General features: G+C 36.7%; 1 protein-coding gene across 10 annotated transcripts in view; it reads left to right on the plus strand.

Annotated features, from left to right (window-relative positions):
• The first annotated feature begins 365 nt into the window (after positions 1-365).
• ZNF33B (zinc finger protein 33B) overlaps positions 366-20557 on the plus strand; it is a 97723-nt gene continuing 77531 nt past the window's right edge. For 4 of the 10 annotated variants that reach the window (XM_027091916.1, XM_027091917.1, XM_027091915.1 and 1 more), the window contains exons 1-4: positions 379-516; positions 1580-1715; positions 14842-14986; positions 15638-15733. In XM_027091916.1, the coding sequence (XP_026947717.1) occupies positions 1701-1715; positions 14842-14986; positions 15638-15733 (256 nt within the window). In that variant the 5' untranslated portion in view covers positions 379-516; positions 1580-1700. Of the gene's footprint in view, positions 517-1579; positions 1716-14841; positions 14987-15637; positions 15734-20557 lie in introns of all 10 variants that reach the window. The other 6 variants (XM_027091920.1, XM_027091921.1, XM_027091923.1 and 3 more) reach the window with 4 other exon arrangements.

Consider the following 20557-nt stretch of genomic DNA (forward strand, 5'->3'; position numbering starts at 1 on the left):
TCCGCCCTTCCTCCGCTTTTTAGTTCCTGAACAAATCGCTGATGATGGCGCATAGTATTCTTTTATTAATGGGGTCTATTTCCCAGTATTAAAAAAAAGTGAAATTGACATACAGGTTCCCTTTCCTTGACAGCTCTGTGTGTAAATTTGCATTCTGGCTGCACAGAGAACTCAGCTGTAATCCGTAACTTTGGGGGGAGTCCCTGACCAGCTTAAAGTTTAGGGAACTTAAAACTCCAAACTTCCCACTGCTAGGTAAGGCTGCACTCTCAGCCAATCCCGAACCGCCAGTCGCGGAGGCTCAAGGGAAACAGACTTCTGACGTTTGGCGCAGACAGTCTGGCCCTGCGTGCGGGCCATCTGCGCATGCCTAGAGCCACCTTTGTGCACTTCCGCCTCTGTGCACTGCAGCCTTTACTTCTGTTTTCCTCAGGCCTTGCGTGGGAAGCGCGGTTCCCGGGCTGGCGGGTCTGTGCGCTCTTCTAGGGCCAGTGCTACACGACGAGGGAGAGGCGGGTGAGCCCGGGAGGGTTGGGTGAGGAGCCCTCGGTTTGGAGGGCGGGAGGGAGAAGGTCGGTGCCCGGTGGTGGGAAGGAGCTCCGCGGACCCCCGGGACGGCGGGAAGCTGGCGTCTCAGTCAGGAAAAGAAGCCGAAGCCCCTGCTTGACTAGCCCCAGCACTGAGCTGGCGCGGCTGTCTGAGAGGCCCCCTTTTTGAGGGCGCAGGAGGAGGGCTTAGTACGCATGCGTGACGGGTGCAGCGAGCCTCTCGGGGTAGGTGGGCGGTGCTGCGGGGAGAGCGCGCGAGGCTGAGTAATACAATAGTTAGCTTTGTACACATACCCATGCCTATGTTTCTCCATTTATGCTTTTTGGATTCCGAACTGCTCTTCAGTCATGTCCATCACTTCATCTTGATATACGTTGTCTCTCTGTTCTGCCTGCCCTAGCATTCAGGAAGGATCAAGAATTATCCAGTTTTTGTATCATGTGATAGAATTTCTGTCTTTTTGTTTCTGAAGATTAGTGCCTTGTTCAGATCAGTTAGTGGCAAAGACTAAAAGATCCGACTCCTAAGCCAGTACTGTTTACTTTTCCATATAACTAAAAGCAAGTTTTTTATGAAAGATCCTTTTGAGAAACAGCAACAAAGATAAATTAAAACACGGGTCTTAAAGCACTGCTTTTTATAGCTTTCTGTGGAGTCAGTAACCAAAGGTTTAGTAATATTAATGGGGAAATTGATAAACAGCTTAGTTTTGAGTTTTATTATTTTTCTTTAGTCTTGAGTGTTTTTTTTTTAACAGCAGCTTTGGTGAAGAGTTAATGTTCCTTCATAATGTGTTTTTTAATTCGTCTTGACCAGTTTTATCATTTAAACTTTTTTTGTGAACACCAGGGGAGATTTAAACTGTTAAAATATCCTTAGGAGGTAAATACCTAACTCTGAACAATTTTATACCCAAGAGCTACCTGATTATATTAGAGTTTAGGTAGGTGGTCTTCTACCATCTGTCTCCCTGACTCTTCTGAAGGTCAAAGGGACATTGAGGTTTTTCCTTATCTAGTGGTGTGTTTAGCTTTATAGGGAAGGAGAATTCAGGAGCTGCCACACAGGCCAGATCTTTCATGACCCCAGTCCTCCTCTTCTAACCCAGCGTATCTTGAGAGTTGTCTACATTTTCCCAAGAACAGCAGAAAATGAATAAATCCCAGGTAAGTTTGTTCATTCATTCCTTTATTTAACAAAGGATTTTATGAGATTTGTAAGAGTCCATATGTTCAGATGGGAAATTAGTTATAGATAAAAATCAAACTTAATAGAAAATATAAAGTTCACAGATCTATAGCAGGACCAAATTGGCTTACAGATATATACTAATCGTTATATAATGTATAGTTTCTAAGTTGACCTGCAGATACATTTCTGATGACCATGGCAGAAAGGGAGACACTGTATCTTGGATACAGTTTCCTATCAAGACATAAAGACATATCTTCTTACTGGAAGATATTCTTCTTGGTGTTAACGTAGGGACACATAGTGAGTAACCTTCCAGAGACTCACATAGTAAGTAACCTTCCCTGAAATGAGTGCCTCAAACCATTCCTTACTGGGAGTAAAAGGGTCCAAGAGAGGGTTCAAATAATCAATTTTATGATAGTCTTATTAATTTTGGTATACAGCTTGGTGTGTTTAGATTAATAAATGGCCTGCACGCCTATTACAAAATTACTTTATCTTAGCCCAGCTGTGTGTACAAGTCCTGCAGCAGATGGTTCAAAGTTAAATTCTCTGATAAATGTTTCTGAGCCTCTCAGTCAAATTTCATCCCATAGCATTCTGTCTTGGTTCTTCTCCACTTCAGAATCTGTTCAGGTCACCAGTGACTTAATTGTAGTTGCCTTCCTTGAACAACTGCTACATTACCCTACTGACTACCCTCTTCTGGAAAGTCTCCTTTGTCCACTTCTGATACCACTCTTCTGATGGCTTTTTCCTGGAGTCTTCCTCATTATGCCCCATAGTTCAGTTCCGAGTCTAGTTCCAAGTTCTACTAGTCTTCTTATTTTACCCCTGTATGTACATTGAAAAAATATATAGTTAGCTGAACAATACTGTATATTGTTTTGGGTGCTTTTACAAAATATGTAAATTATTTTAACATATGTATGATACGCATTTTTCTCCCAATTCACTAATAATTTGAGATCTATCCGTATGTAGTTTATTTTATTCCTTTTAAAGTTATATTTTCCCATTCTAGGTATTTTATTGGTAGACATTTAGATAATTTCCATTTTTCAGTAATATAAACAGTGTTGCTATGAATATCCGTGTCACTCTCTCTGCACAAATACAAGTGTATCTCTAGACTCTAGAGCAGTGCTTCTCAAAGTGAGGTTCTTTGGCTAGAAGCAGCAGCAGCACCCGGAAACTTGTTTGAAATGCAGATTCTCATGCCCTATCTCAAACATACTGGAAAAGAAATTCAGGGGTGAGGCTCAGCAGTCTGTTTTAACAAGGTGTTCATGTGATGCTGATACCTGCTGAGTTTAAGAATCACTGCTCTAGTGTTCTATGATTAATATTTTTGAGTTATAGGATATGAGGATTTCTAATTTTTCTATGTACCTTGTTATTCATTAGCAGACTACTTTTCTTCCCTCCTCACCAGGTATAAAAGTTATTTCCTCAGTAATGGGTGAAAAACTTCACTTTAATTTTGTGACTGATTACTGAGGTTGTGCAGTTTTCGTAAATTTATGGCTTTTCAGGTTGTTTTCTTCCACTGAGTTTTGTAAGCATTCTGTATGTATTCTAAATGTAATCTTTTGTTGTAATTGTTACTAATTATCTTTTCTTAGTATGTTTTTTGTCTTTTAATTTAATGGTATATTTTCTGTAACTTTTATATTATGATACAATCCTCCTGTGCTTTCTATTTATTTTTGGCTGCATTGGGTCTTTGCTGCAACACGCGGTCTTTCTCTAGTTGCAGGAAGCGGGGGCTACTCTTTGTTGAGGTGCACAGGCTTCTCTCAGTGGTGGCTTCTCTTGTTGCAGAGCAGGGGTTCTAGGCACACGGACTTCAGTAGTTGTGGCACGCAGGCTCAGTAGTTGTGGCTCGTGGGCTCTAGAGTTCAGGCTCTGTAGTTGTGGCTCACGGGCTTAGCTGCTCCGCGGCGTGTGAGATCTTCCAGGATCAGGGCTTGAACCTGTGTCCCCTGCATTGGCAGGCAGACTCTTTTTTTTAATTAATTAATTAATTAGTTAATTATTGCCTGCATTGGGTCTTCGTTGCTGCACGAGGGTTTTCTCTAGTTGCGGTGAGCGGGGGCTACTCTTCGTTGTGGTGTGCAGGCTTCTCATTGTGGTGGCTTCTCCTGTGGAGCACGGGCTCTGGTTCACATGTTTCAGTAGCTGTGGCACATGGACTCAGTAGTTGTGGCTTGCAGGCTCTAGAGCACAGCCTCAGTAGTTGTAGCACACGGGCTTAGTTGCTCAGTGGCATGTGGGATCTTCCTGGACCAGGACTCAAACCCATGTCCCCTGCTTTGGCAGGGGGATTCTTTTTTTTTTTTTATGGTACGCGGGCCTCTCACTGTTGTGGCTTCTCCCGTTGCAGAGCACAGGCTCCGGACGCGCAGGCTCAGTGTCCATGGCTCACGGGCCTAGCCACTCCGCGGCATGTGGGGTCTTCCCAGACCGGGGCACGAACCCGCGTCCCCTGCATCGGCAGGCGGACTCTCAACCACTGCGCCACCAGGGAAGCCCTGGCAGGGGGATTCTTAAGCCCTTTGCCACCAGGGAAGTCCCTGCTTTCTATTTTTCATTCTGTTTTCCTTAGCCCAAGGGCCTAATGAAATTTTTCTTTATTTTGTCTAAAAATACCAAGCATGATTTTTGTCTAAAAATACCAACTATGTTTTTTAAAAAAAATTTTTTTAAAAAAAATAGTATCTTAATCCATCTGGAGTTTTAAAAATATATATGTGTGTATATTTGTGTGTGTGTATGTATGTATGTATATATATATGTAATGTGATTAAAGGACCTAATTTTATTTTGTCTGTCTGTGAAGAATAAGCACAATAAAAGGATAACACTTCCTGACCAAGCACCAACAAAACAGATTTGAGTGGGAGTGCCTGCCATATTTCTTCATTACGCATGCTGCTGTCTTGGACTGGGTAGATTTTGTCATATTCACAAAGTATTCACTGAGTCTTATTAAGAATGAGAGTTTAATTTCTCCAAATGCTTTCTTAACATTTTATGGGGGATATTTCCACATCTCGTAATAACTAATCTTTGTGTTTTGAAACAAGGCCCACTAGGTCATAAAGCATTATTCTTTTAATGATCTGCATAATTCTCTTCATCAGTATTTTTTCCATAAACTTGTCTATAGTATTATTATTATTTTTGTGTGTGTGTGTGTGTGGTACGCGGGCTTCTTACTGTTGTGGCCTCTCCCGTTGCGGAGCACAGGCTCCGGATGCGCAGGCTCAGCGACCATGGCTCACGGGCCCAGCTGCTCCACAGCATGTGGGATCTTCCCGGACCAGGGTACGAACCCGTGTCCCCTGCATCGGCAGGCAGACTCTCAACCACTGCGCCACCAGGGAAGCCCTGTATTATTATTTTTAAAATGTTTAATCTGTTGCTTTTTATTTCTAACAGTTTTTCATTTGTGACTTTTATTACAGATATGTATTTATTAGTCTTTCAAGGAACCAGCTTTTGGCTTCATTGATCTATAATTTTCATTAGCTTCTACTTTTACCTTTATTCCTTGCTTCAGCTGTCTTGGTTATAGGCTATTTTTTCCAACTTTTTGTTGAAGATGAGTTTATTTTAAAGCTTTTAAATGTATGCATTTAAAGATGTAATTACCCTCTGTGTACCATTTTAACTACAAAATCCAGGTGTCAATATGTAGTGCTTTTTTTTTTTTAATGCAGGCTTCAGTTTCTATTTTCATGCCTTCTTTGATCAATAAATTAAAGTGTATCTTAGTTTTTAATAAATCTTATTTGTATATGTATAGCAGGTTTATAGAAAAGTAACAGATCTTAACTATATCTTAACTATAGAACTCAATGAATTATTACAAATCCATTTCCCATGTACTGTACTTTTCAAGGGACTGTACTGTAAGATTAAAAATGTTTTCTTTATTTTTTGTGTTTGTTTTTTATGTATTATTTGTGTGAAAAGTATTATAAACCTATTACAGTACAGTACTATATAGCCGATTGTGTTAGTTGGGTACCTAGGCTATCTTTGTTGGACTTAGAAACAAATTGGACTTACGAACGTGCTCTCAGAACAGAACTCGTTCATATGTAGGGGACTTAGTGTATTTCTCTTCTTGGAGAATCATCTTTGCTCATTTAATTCTTTTGGCCCTCAGTGTTACCTTATCTCATATAAATATAGCCAAACCTACTTTTATTTTACTTATATTTTCTGCAGCATGTTTGATTTTTTGCCCGTCATTTTATTTGCAAATTTTCATGTTCTTTTCTTACAAATAACCTGTGGCAGGTTTTGTTTTTCAAGTCAGGTATGTCTGTCATCGATAAGAAATTTAGCACATTCATATGCCATCTTATAGCTTAGTTGCTGTCTTTGCTATTTAGGTTAATACATAACCTAAATATATACATAATACATAACCTAAATATAAAGAACAAAAAAAATAACCTAAATATAAAGAACAAAAAAAATTTTTTTATGTTCTTTATATTATATTTTTTGTCATACTTTCTGGTTCTTTATGCACTGCTAGTCACATTTATTTTCTTTTTTTCTAATTTGGTAGATTGCTGCTTTTTGGTTCTGATTACCAACACATTAGTAATTGTTGTAATTGAATCTGTATTTCTTTATTAACATATGTATGTTAAATAGTACTTTCTCGTCAAGATCTTTTGATTGTCCATTGCTTGTCTTTCATCCAAGCTAGAGAAGAACTTCAGAAAAATTTTGTATTTCCACATCACTCCTAAAAAAGTGCCTTGGTTTTGTTTTGATATTTCATACTTTTTTGTTTCAGGCTATTCGTTTCGTGAACAGTATATCAGTTTTATTTCAGAGACTTTCAGTCAAACGGATGTTATAAATTCCAAAAAATATCTGTATTTTTTTTCCTCAGTTCATTGAAGTAAAGTGTACATAACTTAAGTGTCAAACTTAAGTATCCCATGAGATTCCCTGGTGCTCCAAGTTCCTCATTATTCTGACTTCTGTTATTGTTGATTACTTTTGCTTCTATGTCTGGTTTTCACTCGATACAGTTTCTGTGAGATTCATTTCTTTTGCTAAGTATATCTATTTCTTTTTATTGCTGTATAGTATTCCACTATATGACTCTGCTACCGTTTATTTCTCCATTGTATTGGTGGGCATTTGGGCTCTCTCTAGGTTTTGGCTATTAAAAACAAAACTTCTGTGAACATTTTCTACAGGCCTTTGGTTAAGAAAAACACACATGTTGGGTGTATAACTAGGGGAGGAATTACTATATATAGCTTGATAAGAAATTCCCAAATGTTTTTCCAACGTGTATATGTTTACTTATACTCCCACTAGCAAGGTATGAAGGTTTCAGTTGCTTCATGTTCTTGCCAATATCTCCATTTGGTGTTTTCTGACGTTTTCGTTTTAGACATCTAAGTGTGTATAGTGGTATGTCATTGTGGTTATCATGTGAGAGTAAGATAGGGTGTAGGCAGTAGATAGGGGCATGAGGGAACTTCTGGATTTAAGGTAAAGTTTTGTTTCTTGACCTGGATTCTGGTTAAGTGGGTGTGTTCACTGTGAAAATTCATTGAGCCATTTGTACACTTAAGTACACTTGTGCATTGTTTTTGTATATATATTGTACTTCAATAAAACTTACAAAAATCACAAAGAGGTGACAATGACAAATTAAGTTATCTAAAGAAGTCTGAAGAATAACATTAAGCTAAAACCAGGAGTCAGAATAAGTTTACTTGTTTTATACATGGGGATTAGGTCAACAAATATAATTGTATCAACAAATATAATTATACCAATAAATATAATTATATCAAGAAATGTAATTGTACATATTTCAAGTGTACAATGTGATGATATGATACGCATATATATTGTGGGATGATAACCAGGATCAAGATAATTGACACATCCATCACCTCACATAGTTAACTCTTTTTTTTGACAGTGAGAATGCTTGAGATATACTCTCAGAAAATTTCAAGTATACAATACTGTATAATTATAGTCACTGTACTGTACATTAGATCCTCTGAAGTTATAATAACTGAAATTTTATACCTTTTGACTTACATCATTCCATTTCCCCATTCCCCCAGCCCTTAGCAACCCCCGGCAACCCCCATTTCATTCTCTTTCTATGAAATTGGCTTTTATTGTTGTTTTTGTTGTTATTTTTAGATTCCACATATAAGTGCTACCAGTAGTATTTTTCTTTCATTGTCTGACTTATTTCACATAGCATAAGTCCAGCCACATTGTTTCCAGTGGCAGAATTTCCATCTTTTTGTCGCTGAATAGTATTCCATTGTATATATCCATTACATTTTCATTATTCATTCATATGTTGATGGACCACTTAGGCTGTTTCCATGTTTTGGCTATTGTAAATAATGCTGCAGTGGACATGAGGGTGCAGATATCTCTTTGGGATAGTGATTTTGTTTCTTTTGGTTTTATACCCAGAAGTGGAATTGCTGGATCATATAGTAGTTCTATTTTAAATTTTTTGAGGAGCCACTATAGTGTCCTCCATAGTGGCTGCATCAGTTTACATTCCTACCAGTCCTACCAGCAGTGCACAAGGCTTCCCTTTTCTCTACATCCTTGCCAGCATTTGTTATTTCTTGTCTTTCTGATAATAGCCATTTTAAGGTGTGAGGTGATATCTCCTTGTGATTTTGTTTGCATTTGATGATTAGTGATGTTGAACACCTGTTCATATACATGTTAGCCATTCATATGTCTTTGGAAAAATGCTTATTGAGGTCCTTTAACCATTTTTCAATTAAATTATTTGCTTTTTTGCTTTTGAGTTGTATGAGTTCTTTATAGATTTTGGATATTAACCCATTATCAGAAAAATGTTTTAGTATTTTCTCCCTTTCTGTAGGTTGCCTTTTCAGTTTCTTGATTGCTTCCTTTGCTGTGCAGAGGCTCTTACGTTTGATGTAGTTCTACTAGTTTATTTTAGCTTTTGCTGCCTGTGCTTTTGGTGTCTTATCCAAGAATCATTGCCAAGAACCATGTCAAGGAGCTTCTTCCCTATGTTTTCTTCAGGGGTTTTAATGTATCAGGTCTTATGTATAAGTCTTTGATCTATTTCAAGTTAATTGTTGTGAGTGGTATAAGATCAGGGTCCAGTTTTATTCTTTTGCATGTGGATATCTATTTTCCCCAACACCAGTTACTGCAGAGACTGTCCTTTTCCCATTGTGTATTATTGGCACCCTGTCAAAAATCAGTTGACTACGTAAGTGTGGGTTTATGTCTGGGCTCTTTGTTCCACTTGATCACAACTATTTTTATCACAGATAAGTCTCTCTTTCCCTGAAATTAATATTCACTTAATGTAACTTAATTGGTTCTTTATTCATTCTTCCAGAAACCATTTATGAATATTTATTATGTGTCCTAATGTGTGCCAGAAGCTGAGGATTCTAAGAATGAAATATATATTTATAACTCCTTATAAGGAGAAACTCTTAGAATTATGTAGGGCATTAAAACAAACACATAATTTTTGTATCGTTACAAGTCCTACAATAGAGATGTAAACAAAATCCTGTTTTGTTTTCCTTAGGATTTTTTTCTGGTCAAAAAAAAAAGAAAAAGTGGGACTTTCAAGCTTAAGGTAACTGTTTTTTACATTGAGTGATTTAACCTATTTTCATTTATTGTTGTTTGGCTTTAGTCCTTCCATCCCACGGTATATTTATTTGTACTTTTTCTTGTTGGTTGTTCATTACATGTTTTATTCTGTTTTATTTTTTCAACACTGAGCTTACGATGCAATATTCTGTTTTAACGTAAGATACCTAAATTTTATCATCTTTCTCCACCTTACGTCTTCATAAACTTATGTTACTTTACTTCTCATTCAGTGTACTCTCCCTCTTCAGATATTTAAGGAATCTCAGTCTTGGTACTCATGATATGTATCTGCATCAACAGATAAAAAGATTTTATTTACATGTTCTTTATTAGCAGCATAAGAAAATGTCACAGCTTCATATCTTTCCTTTCAGAAGGTATAAATTATCCTGTTGCAAACTCCTACAGCTGCTGGCTGTCACTTTACTAGCATCTTGTTATTGCTGCTTTTATGAATTCATTCACCATTTCATATATGCCATTTTCCTCCTTGTTTGCATTCTGATTTTTTTGGTTTTGTTTTTTGCTATGTCATGATTCAGTAAAGTGTGTAAGGTGCATTCATCGTAACTGTATAGTGCTTTTTTTTTTTTTTTGCGGTACGCGGGCCTCTCTCTGCTGTGGCCTCTCCCGTTGCAGAGCACAGGCTCCAGACGCGCAGGCTCAGCGGCCATGGCTCACGGGCCCAGCTGCTCCGCGGCATGTGGGATCTTCCCGGACCGGGTCACGAACCCGTGTCCCCTGCATCGGCAGGCGGACTCTCAACCACTGCGCCACCAGGGAAGCCCTGTATACTGCTTTTTAAAAAACAACAACAACAACACATATATGTCCTAGTAACTACCAACTAGGTCAAGATATTTAATATTTCCACCACCCCTTCAGGTTCCTTTCCAATCTTTAACAACTTCCCTTCCCTTATGTGGCACTGTTCTATCATTATTTGTTAATGTTGCCTGTTATTGAAACTTAGATGTATAGAATTAGTGTATACACTTTTATATGAGGCTTTTTTCATTCAATATATGTTAGATTCACCCATGTTGCTGCCTGTACCAGTAGTTTATTCCTTGTATTACTGCATAGTGTTCCACTACATGAAAATACTACAATTTACTTACCCATTTTCCTTTTGAGAGGAATTTTTTCTTTTTATATCTAGTAGCTTTTTAGTTATAAAATTTTGTATTTTTTTAGTTTTTACTCTAGATATTACAGTTTGTGTTTGTGATGTTGTTATATGTAATGAATATTTATTTGGGTGTTCCTCCAGGATTCCTTAACTTAGTTCCTAAAACTCTAATAATATCCCTAAGAGCTGTAAGGGCATCTGTTGTTATAATATGTAGTTTTTGTTTCCAGTTCCTGAAGTAGCTTTAGAGAAATTAAGGTGGAATTGGTGTCTTTTGCTGTTCATAACAAGCTGCTTTCAACCACACCTGAGTTTGTGTTAATGAGGTGACTTTTGGAATGCCTCTAAGAATGAGGTACGGGTACCAGGAACACTGACCATGTGATTAGAGGGTTGGAACTCTCTGAGGAGGGGTGAGGGGCTGGAGGCTGAATTAGTTGCTAATGACCTGTGCTTTAATCAATCATGACTATATAATGAAACCTCCATAAAAATCCTTGAATTTATGGGATTCAGAGAGCTTTCCAGGTTGTTGAACATGTGGAGGTACTGGGAGGGTGGCAAGCTCTGAGAGGGCATGGAAGTTCTGTATCCTTTTACCCATTCTTGCTTTGTGTACCTCTTCCTTCTGGGTGTTCCTGAGTTGTATCCTTTTATAATAAACCATTAATCTAGTAAGTAAATCATTTTTCTGTGTTCTGTGAGCCACTCTGTCAAATTATTGAACCAAAAGAGGAAGGTGTGGGAACCTTAATTTATATCCATTTGTGAGATGTACACGTGACAATCTGCATTTTCAATTCGTGTCTGAAGTGGGAGTGGTGTTGTGGGACTGAGCCTGGGATCTGACGCTATAGTGTCAGAGTTGAGTTAATTCCTTGGAGTGGGAAAAACTCCCACAAATTTGGTGACCTGAGTAAAACAGAGGAATTGAGCTTTTCCTCTACAGTTTTCTTATTTTTGCCTACTGTAATAGTGCTTTTACCACTCGACAGACAATACAAGAATCTTAAAACAGTTTAAGTATCCTTTTACTAGTGTTTTGCTGTATTTTACTTTTGTGTTTGTCACAGATTCCAGAAGACATTACTTGTTGCTTTAAAGTCCATTTTGTTTTATTTATTACTTCCCGAAGCTTTGTGCTTCCATCAGGTATCATTTTCCATAACTGTAGTATTTCTTGTCTGTGTGTACTATTGATAACTTTTTCAACCCTTATATGGAAAATATATTCATTTTAGAAGAATATTTTTGCTGGATTTGGAATTTTCTAGTGGCATTTTTCCTAGCTGCTTAAAATGACATTCCATTTTTGTTTTCTTATTTGCAAATGGCCTATTCAAATTTTTACCCAGTGTCTTCTCATTTTCATAGTTTCTGTTGAAGGGTTTGCTGTCAGTTTAGTTACCAAGATGACTTGCCTTTTTTTCCCCTCGTTAATTTATAAAGTGTCTTTCTTTATTGGGGATAGAACTTCTTTGTCAGGTATATGTATTCCAAATGCCTTCTCCCACTCTGTTGAATTTTTATTCTCTTTCTGTCTTTTGATAAGGGTAGGTTCTTAATATTATAGTATTATTATATAATTTGTGTCCCGTTTAAGAAATCTTGGCCTATCCTGAGGTCATGAAGGTATTTCTTATGGCATTTTCCAAAATTTTTATTGTTTTACTTTTCAAGTTTAGGTCTATATACCGTCTAAAATACATTTCTCTTTACACTTAAGGTAGCAATAAATGTTCATTATATCAGTAATTAAACTAGCATCACTTATTGAAATGATTGTCCTTCTGTTACCCTTGTCATAAATCAAGTGACATATATGTGTGGGTCTGTTTTTGGCCTCTTCTTCCATTCTGTTGATATGAAAATTCTTATGCTGGTATCACACTGTTTTAATTATGGTATATTGATAATTATACATGATAAATGATACTTTCTGGCTTAATTTTTTTTCAATATTGTTTTGTCGATTTTCACATATTTCACAATTAGCTTGTCTGAGATTTTGTTTGAAATTGCTATGAATTTGTACATCAGCATGGAAAGAATTGATATTTTTTAAAATATAATATCTTATAATATTGAGCCTGCCTATCCACGAATTTGTTACATTCCTCCATTTTTTTGGGTCTTCTTATTTTCCTTCATTTTATTTTTTGTAAAGATTTTCGTATTTTTCTTGCTATCGTGAGTTGTACCTTTAAAAAATTTAATTTTCTGAAATTTGCTATACTGAACTTGTATCTAATTTCTAAAACTTTTATTTTGGATACTTTTTTTTGGATTTTCTGTGTACTTGATTGTTATTACTCAAAGAACTTCAGAAAAATGTTGAATAAAATTGGAGATAGTAGGTGTCTTTATCTTGCTCCTGATTTTAAGTGGGACACTTTCCATATTTTACCATTAAGTGTGATACTTGCTGGAGGTATTTGTAAAAATCCTTTATCACATTGAGAAAATTCCTTTCTATTTCTAGTTTGCCAAGAGGTTTGTTTTTTTTTTTTAATCCTGCTTTTCTGTATTTACTGAGTTGGTCATATCATCATTTCTTAGGTTTAAAAACTATTCTTTCTTGTAATTCTACCTTTTAGAAAATTCCATTGTAGCCTTCATAACCTGTTCTTTTTCTGTAAGCTAGTTAAAAAGTGATTTTCCCTCAGCTTCCAGTCTTTTTTATTTTCAATCTTAATTTTCTGAGAGCCTTCTGATTCATTCTTGATGACTTCAGACACTACTAAACTATTAATGTCTACCAAGTCCTTATTTTCATTCTACATCTCCAGTATTATGGTTCAAATTTATTATAGTTAAGAAATATCTTGCTAAAGTACAGTGCCCAATCTATTTTCTTCTAATGTTGCTGGCTTGCTTTGTGACTCTAGTATCTGTACAGCTGTTCATGCACATACCCTGAGAAAACATTTCCTTTTCTGTCTGTGAATTGCTGATCACATTCTGTTGCTGTCTATCTCCTTTTTTTATTTTTTATTTTTTGCGGTACGCGGGCCTCTCACTGTTGTGGCCTCTCCCATTGCGGAGCACAGGTTCCAGATGCGCAGGCTCAGCAGCCATGGCTCACGAGCCTAGCCGCCTGTGGCATGTGGGATCTTCCCGGATCGGGGCACGAACCCATGTCCCCTGCATCGGCAGGCGGACTCTCAACCACTATGCCACCAGGGAAGCCCTCTATCTCCTTTTATCAGTGCTCTACTTGCATCCCAGTTTCTACTTTAGTAGTTTACGTAAATGGTGTTGTTTTGTCCTTTAGCTTTCCCTTCCCATTTTTAAAAAAGAGAATTGGTTCTGATATAAAAACCTGGTCACATACTTTCAGTATATCCTTGAATCTCTTCTTTGGCTCCTCTTTCTCTGCAGCAGTGATCCCTCAAGTAGAGGCATGAATTCTGGATGATATCAAAAACAATACAATTGAATATTTTCTTTTATATGTTCTACAGACATTTCAAGTTCAGTAGGTCCAAAATCTTTCCTGTCTCATTTTCTACACATCCTAATTATTGTCTCTGAATTGAAGGATTGGAACCTAGAATATGTATTGTAGTGAAATAAAATATTAGACTTTTTTTACATTTTAAGTCTAAGAATAGAACTAAAGTTCATAATAAATTTATTGTTAGTTTATTTCTATAATTTATAAATATAAACTTCTATAGTGTTCAAAAATATTCTTTAACATGGAAAGTTATCACATACTTTGGAGACTATTGGTCTGAAGTTACTCTGTAATCTGTTCCTTGAATACATCCATGGCCCTTTTTCTTATCTCAACTCCTCCTCTGCTGTTTGCCTTTTTTGCTCATTTCCTGAAGATGTTAGAGGGCCACTGCCTTTGCCTGTGCCCTGGCCTTGTGTTCATGAAGAACACAGTGTTACTCTTTATCCAACAGCTGTTCTTCCTCAGTGAAGCTCAAAATAGAACTAGTTTTGCTTCTCATTTAATCTATTATATGTGTACTTTAACAATAGTGCTTGTAACATATTACTGCAAGTTTTCTTACCAGATTATATGCTTCTTGAATACAGGATGATTTTTAGTAATCTTAGTATTTCCAAGGACTAGCATAGTACCAGATCCATTGTGCGGGCTTGATAATTAATGCAATGGCAGAATATTTCTACTCTGATTTCTCTTCTTCTCCCAGAGTATAAAGCAAAAGAAACATTCTGCAAACCAATTTGGTAATCTGTAAACAGTAATCATGGTAAGGATTTGTTTCCATACATCTTTTTCCATGTCACCTTAATTCTGAACATTTCAGATTGAACAGAAATTCCAGGGATCGGTATCATTTACGGATGTGACTGTGGGCTTCACCCAAGAGGAGTGGCAGCACCTGGACCCAACTCAGAGGTCCCTTTACAGAGATGTGATGCTGGAGAACTACAGTAACCTTGTCTCAGTGGGTAAGATCTGTTCATTATGTAATTCTAAATGGCATTGAAAATTTTTCTTTTAAACCCTAATTCTCAATTAGGGTTAGATTAAATTATTAGATCCTCATGGTGGGATTAATGCACTTACAAAAACAGGAGGAGAAAAGGGATCTTTCTGCGTTCTCTACCATGTGAGGACACAGCAAAAAGATAGCTATCTGCAAACCAGGAAGAGAGGCCTCACCAGATTCTGACCATGCTGGCACCTTGATCTCAGATTTCTCAGCCTCCAGGCTGTGAGAAATCAATTTCTGTTGTTTAAGTCTCCTGGTCTGTGGTATTCTGTTATAACAGCCCGAACTGACTAAGGCATCAAGTAATAATAAATGCATGAGAATCTTAAATCAGACCCTCATCCTGGCCACAAATTTATAATGAAAAAAAATGCCTTTAATTAAGAAACATATGGACATTCTGTAGAGTTTAATGATATTTAAGATTGGAAGTCAGGAGTTAATGTTTATTGGTCACTTTTGGGCACCAGGAAGACATTTGTATTTACTTCTCCAAGGAAATGTTCAGTGGCACTTTCATTGACCAGCTCTAGAAGCTTCCTCCTCTTTCAGAGTCCCTGAAGTCTAGGCCACCCGGTCCAAGTCCTAAATTATTTCATTTTGACAGGGTATTGTGTTACCAAACCAGAGGTGATCTTCAGGCTGGAGCAAGGAGAGGAGCCATGGATACTGGAGGAAGAATTCCCAAGACAGAGCTTCCCAGGTGAGTTAATGTGTACTGAACAAATGAACATCAGGAAATTTATTAGTCCAGAGGTTGACAACTTTAAAATATTTTTTGAAGAATATCACATTAGAGAGTCTAATCCTTATAAGTGACTTAAAATACTGGTATTTTGAAGGCTTCCCTGGTGGCGCAGTGGTTGAGAGTCCACCTGCCGATGCAGGGGACATGGGTTCGTGCCCTGGTCCAGGAAGATCCCACATGCCGCGGAGCGGCTGGGCCCGTGAGCCATGGCCACTGAGCCTGCGCATCCGGAGCCTGTGCTCCGCAACGGGAGAGGCCACAACAATGAGAGGCCCGCATACCGCAAAAAAAAAAAAAACAAAACAAACAAACAAAAATACTGATATTTTGAATCACACCTCCAGATACCACTGTTACAAAAAATGTTCTCCTTTTGATTCACTTTTTGAATAGTCATCATTCTTAAATTTGTCAGTAGTCGAGTTTTTGCCCATCTCATCTTTACTCGTTTTTCTTGGTTACTCTATGATTCTCAAAGCAATTTCAGTTGCCTGCCTTACTACCTCCATTGCTCTGCATTCCTGTTGTTATTGGCCATTTTTTGACTTAAATAATTTTTGAGTACCTGCTATACTGTAAGAGCTGAGTGTAGTGTGAAAAAAATAATGTCTTAATGAGTTTATAGAAGTAGTGTTGTTAATGGCCACAGGTATGTGAAAAGGTGCTCAACATCACTAATCATTAGGGAAATGCACATCAAAACCACAATGAGATATCACATCACACCAGTTAGAATGGTTAGCATCAAGAAAACAAGAGTTAAGATGTGTTGGCAAGGCTGTGGAGAAAAGCGAACCCTTGTACGCCATTGGTTAAGATGTAAATTGGTTCAGCCAGTTTGGAAAACAGTATGCAGGTTCTGCAAAAAATTAGAAATAGAACTAGAATATGACCCAATATTTATACTTCTGGGTTGTATACCCCCGCAAAATGAAAACAGGATATTGAAGAGATATATGGATTCTGATGTTTATTGCAGCATTATTCACAGTAGCCAGGGTATGGAAACAATCTTAGTGCCCATCAACAGATGAATGGATAAAAAAGATGTGATGTGTACAATATGTATACACAGTGGAATATTATCTAGCCACAAGAAAAGGAGGTCATCCTGCCATTTGCAATACGGATGGGCTTTGAACACATTATGCTAAGTGAGATAAGTCAGATAGAGAAAGACAGGTTACTATATGATATCACTTATATGTGGAGTCTGAAAAAGCCAAACTCTTAAAAACAAGAGCATGACATGGTGGTTACCAGAGGATGAAAGATGAGGAAATAGGACATGCTATTTAAGGGTACCAACTTGTAATCAGTAAATAAGCCTTAGAGAGCTAATGAACAGTATAGTGAATAGAGGCAACAGTATGGTATTATAATCATCAAATTTGCTAAGAGACTAGAACTTAAAGAGACTAGAACTTAATTCTTCTGCTAAAAAGAAATGATAATTATGTAACATGATAGTTGTGCTAATTATTGCTACAGTGGCAGTCACAGTATAGCTTATAAATTTGTCAAGGTAACATGTTGTACACCTTAAATTTATAAATTTATATGTCAAATATATTTTAATTTTTAAAAAAGTAGTGTTTTGATTTACATTTCCCTGATGATTAATGATGTAGAGCACCTTTTCATGTACTCCATGGCCATCTGCATGTCTTCTTTGGAAAAATGTCTATTCATATCCTCTGCTCATTTTTAAATCAGATTTTTTTTTTGCTATTGAATTGTATGAGTTCTCTATGTATTTTAGATATTAACCCTTTTATCAGATACATAGTTGTAAATATTTTCTCCTATCAGTAGGTTGCTTTTTTCATTTTGTTGGTTTCCTTTTATGTGCTAAAGCTTTGAAGTTTGATGTAGTCCCACGTGTTCATTGTGCTTTTGTTGACTTTGCTTTTGGTTTCAAATCCAGAAAAAAAAAAATCATTGCCAAGACCACTATCAAGGAGCTTATTACTGCCTATATTTTCTTCTAGGAGTTTTATGGTTTCAGGTTTTATGTTCCCATTTTTAATTCATTTTGAGTTAGTTTTGCATGTGGCTATACAGTTTTCCCAACACCATTTATGGAAGAGACTGTCCTCTCCATGTTGTATATTCTTGGATCCTTTGTCTTAAATTAATTGCTTTTGTATGCATGGGTTTATTTGGGGGCTCTCCGTTCTGTTCCATTGATCTATGTGTCTGTTTTTATGCCAGTACCATGCTGTTTGATTATTATAGCTTTGTAGTATAGATTGAAATCAGGAAGTGTGATACTTCCAGCTTTCTTCTTTGTTCTCAAGATTGCTTTGGCTATTAGGAGTCTTTTGTGGGTCCATATAAATTTTAGGATTGTTTGTTCTACTTCTTTGAAAAATGCTGTTGAAATTTTGATAGGGATTGCTTTGAATCTGTAGATTGCATTGGGTCATATGAACATATTAATAATATAATTCTCTCAGTCCATGAGCATGGAATAACTTTCCATTTGTGTCTTTTTCAGTTTCTTTTATCAGTGTCTTATAGTTTTCAATATGCAGGTCTTTTATCTACTTGGTTAAATTTATTTTTAGGTATTTCATTCTCTGATGCAGTTTTAAATGGTATTGTTTTCTTACTTTCTCTTTCTGATAGTTTGTATTAATCTATAGAAACAACAGATTTTTGTATGTTAATTTTGTATTCTCCAACTTTACTGAATTCATTTATTAGTTCTAAAAGTTTTTTGATGGAGTCTTTGGTGTTTTCTATGTGTAATACCATGTTATCTGTAAATAATGACAGTTTACTTTTTCCTGTCTGATTTCGATGGCTTTTTAAAAAATTAATTAATTTATTTGGTTGTACCAGGTCTTAGTTGCGGCAGGCAGGCTCCTTAGTTGCAGCTTGCCAGCTCCTTAGTTGCGGCACGTGGGCTCTGTAGTTGTGACATGCAAACTCTTAGTTGTGGCTTGCATGTGAGATGTAGTTCCCTGACCAGGGACTGAACCCAGGCCGCCTGCCTTGGGAGCGTGGAGTCTTATCTTCTCTGGTGGGGAAGTCCCTGGATGGCTTTTATTATATTTTCTTGCCTACGTCCTCTGACTAGGACTTCCAATACCATGTTGAATAGAAGTGTCAAGAATGGGCATCCTTGTCTTGTTCCTGATCTTACAGAAAAATCTTTCCGCTTTTTACCATTGAGTATGATTTTAGCAATGGTCCTGTCATACATGGCCTGTATTATGTTGAGGTACGTTTCCTCACTACCCACTTTGTTGAGAGTTTTGATCACGAATGAGTGTTGAATTTTGTCAGATGCTTTTTTTTTTTTTCTGTTTATTGAGATGATCATTGATCTTTATCCTTTCCTAATATGATGTATATCACATTAATTTCCAGATGTTGACTCATCCTTTCATTCCTGGAATAAATTCCACTTCATCGTGGTGTATGCTGCCTTTAGTGGGTTGTTGAATTTGATTTGCTAATATTTTGTTGAGGATTTTTGTGTCTGTCTTCATCAGGGATATTAGCTTGTAATTTTCTTTTCTCTCAGTGTCTTTGTCAAGTTTTAGTAACAGGGTCATGCTGGCCTTCTAAAATGAATTTGGAAGTGTCCCTCCCTATTAATTTTTTGGAAGAGTTTGAGAAAGATTGGTAATAATTCTTTAAGTGTTTGTTAGAATACACCAGTGAAGCTGTCTGGTCCTAGGCTTTTGTTTGCTGGGAGTTTTTTTGATTATTGATTCAAACTTCTTACTAGTAATTGGCCTGTTAAGATTTTTAATTTCTCCTTGATTCAGTGTTGGTAGGTTGTATATTTCTAGGAATTTATTCCTTCTAGTTGTGAAATTTATTGTGATATAGTTTTTTATAGTAGTCTCTTACCCTTTGTATTTCTGAGGTGTCACTTGTAACATCTTCTTTTTTGTTTTTGGTATTATTTATTTGAGTATTCTTTTTCTCACCGTGAGACTGTCTAAAGGTTTCTCAATTTTGTTTATCTTTTCAAAGAACCAACTCTTAGTTTCATTGATCTTTTCTACTGTAGTTTTAGTCCCTATTTCATTTTTATCTGCTTTAGTCTTTGTTATTTCCTCTTCTACTAATTTGGGCTTCATTTCTCCCTCTTTTTCTAGTTCTTTGAGTTGTAAAGTTAGGTTGTTTATTTGAAAGTTTTCTTATTTCTTGATGTAAGCATTGTCATTATGAATTTCCTGCTTAAAACTGCTTTCACTTCATCCTGTGAGTTTTGGTCTGTTGTGTTTACATTTTCATTTGTCTCAAGATAGTTTTTTTTCTCCTTTGAATTCTTCTTTGACTCATTGGTGTTCACTAGTATTTTGTTTAGTCTCCAAATATATGTGAACTTTCCAGTTTTCTTCTTGTAATTGGTTTTTTTTCATATCATTGTGGTTGGAAAAGATGCTTGATATGATTTCAGTCTTCTTGAATTTCTTAAGACATATTTTGTGGGCTAACACATGATCTATCCTGGAGAATGTTCCTTGTACATTTGAGAAGAATGTGTATTCTGTTGCTTTTCGGTGGAATGTTTTGTGTATATCTGTTAATCTGGTCTGATATGTTGATTAAGTCCAGTGTTTCCATATGGATTTTCTGTCTGGATTATCCATTGACAAAAGTGGGATATTATCGCTACTATTATTGTATTGCCATCAGTTTCTCTTTGACCAGCCCTTGCTTGTCTCCTTAGTCCCACATACTACAAGTCCCTTCATTCGGGTTTCCCAGTAGTCTGAGCTCTATCAGAACTGTGACATCATCTCAGTATTTTCC

Source organism: Aethalodelphis obliquidens, unplaced genomic scaffold (genome assembly GCF_003676395.1).
Source record: "Aethalodelphis obliquidens isolate GAN/ISIS:26980383/991018 unplaced genomic scaffold, ASM367639v1 scaffold73, whole genome shotgun sequence".
NCBI lineage: Eukaryota > Metazoa > Chordata > Mammalia > Artiodactyla > Delphinidae > Aethalodelphis > Aethalodelphis obliquidens.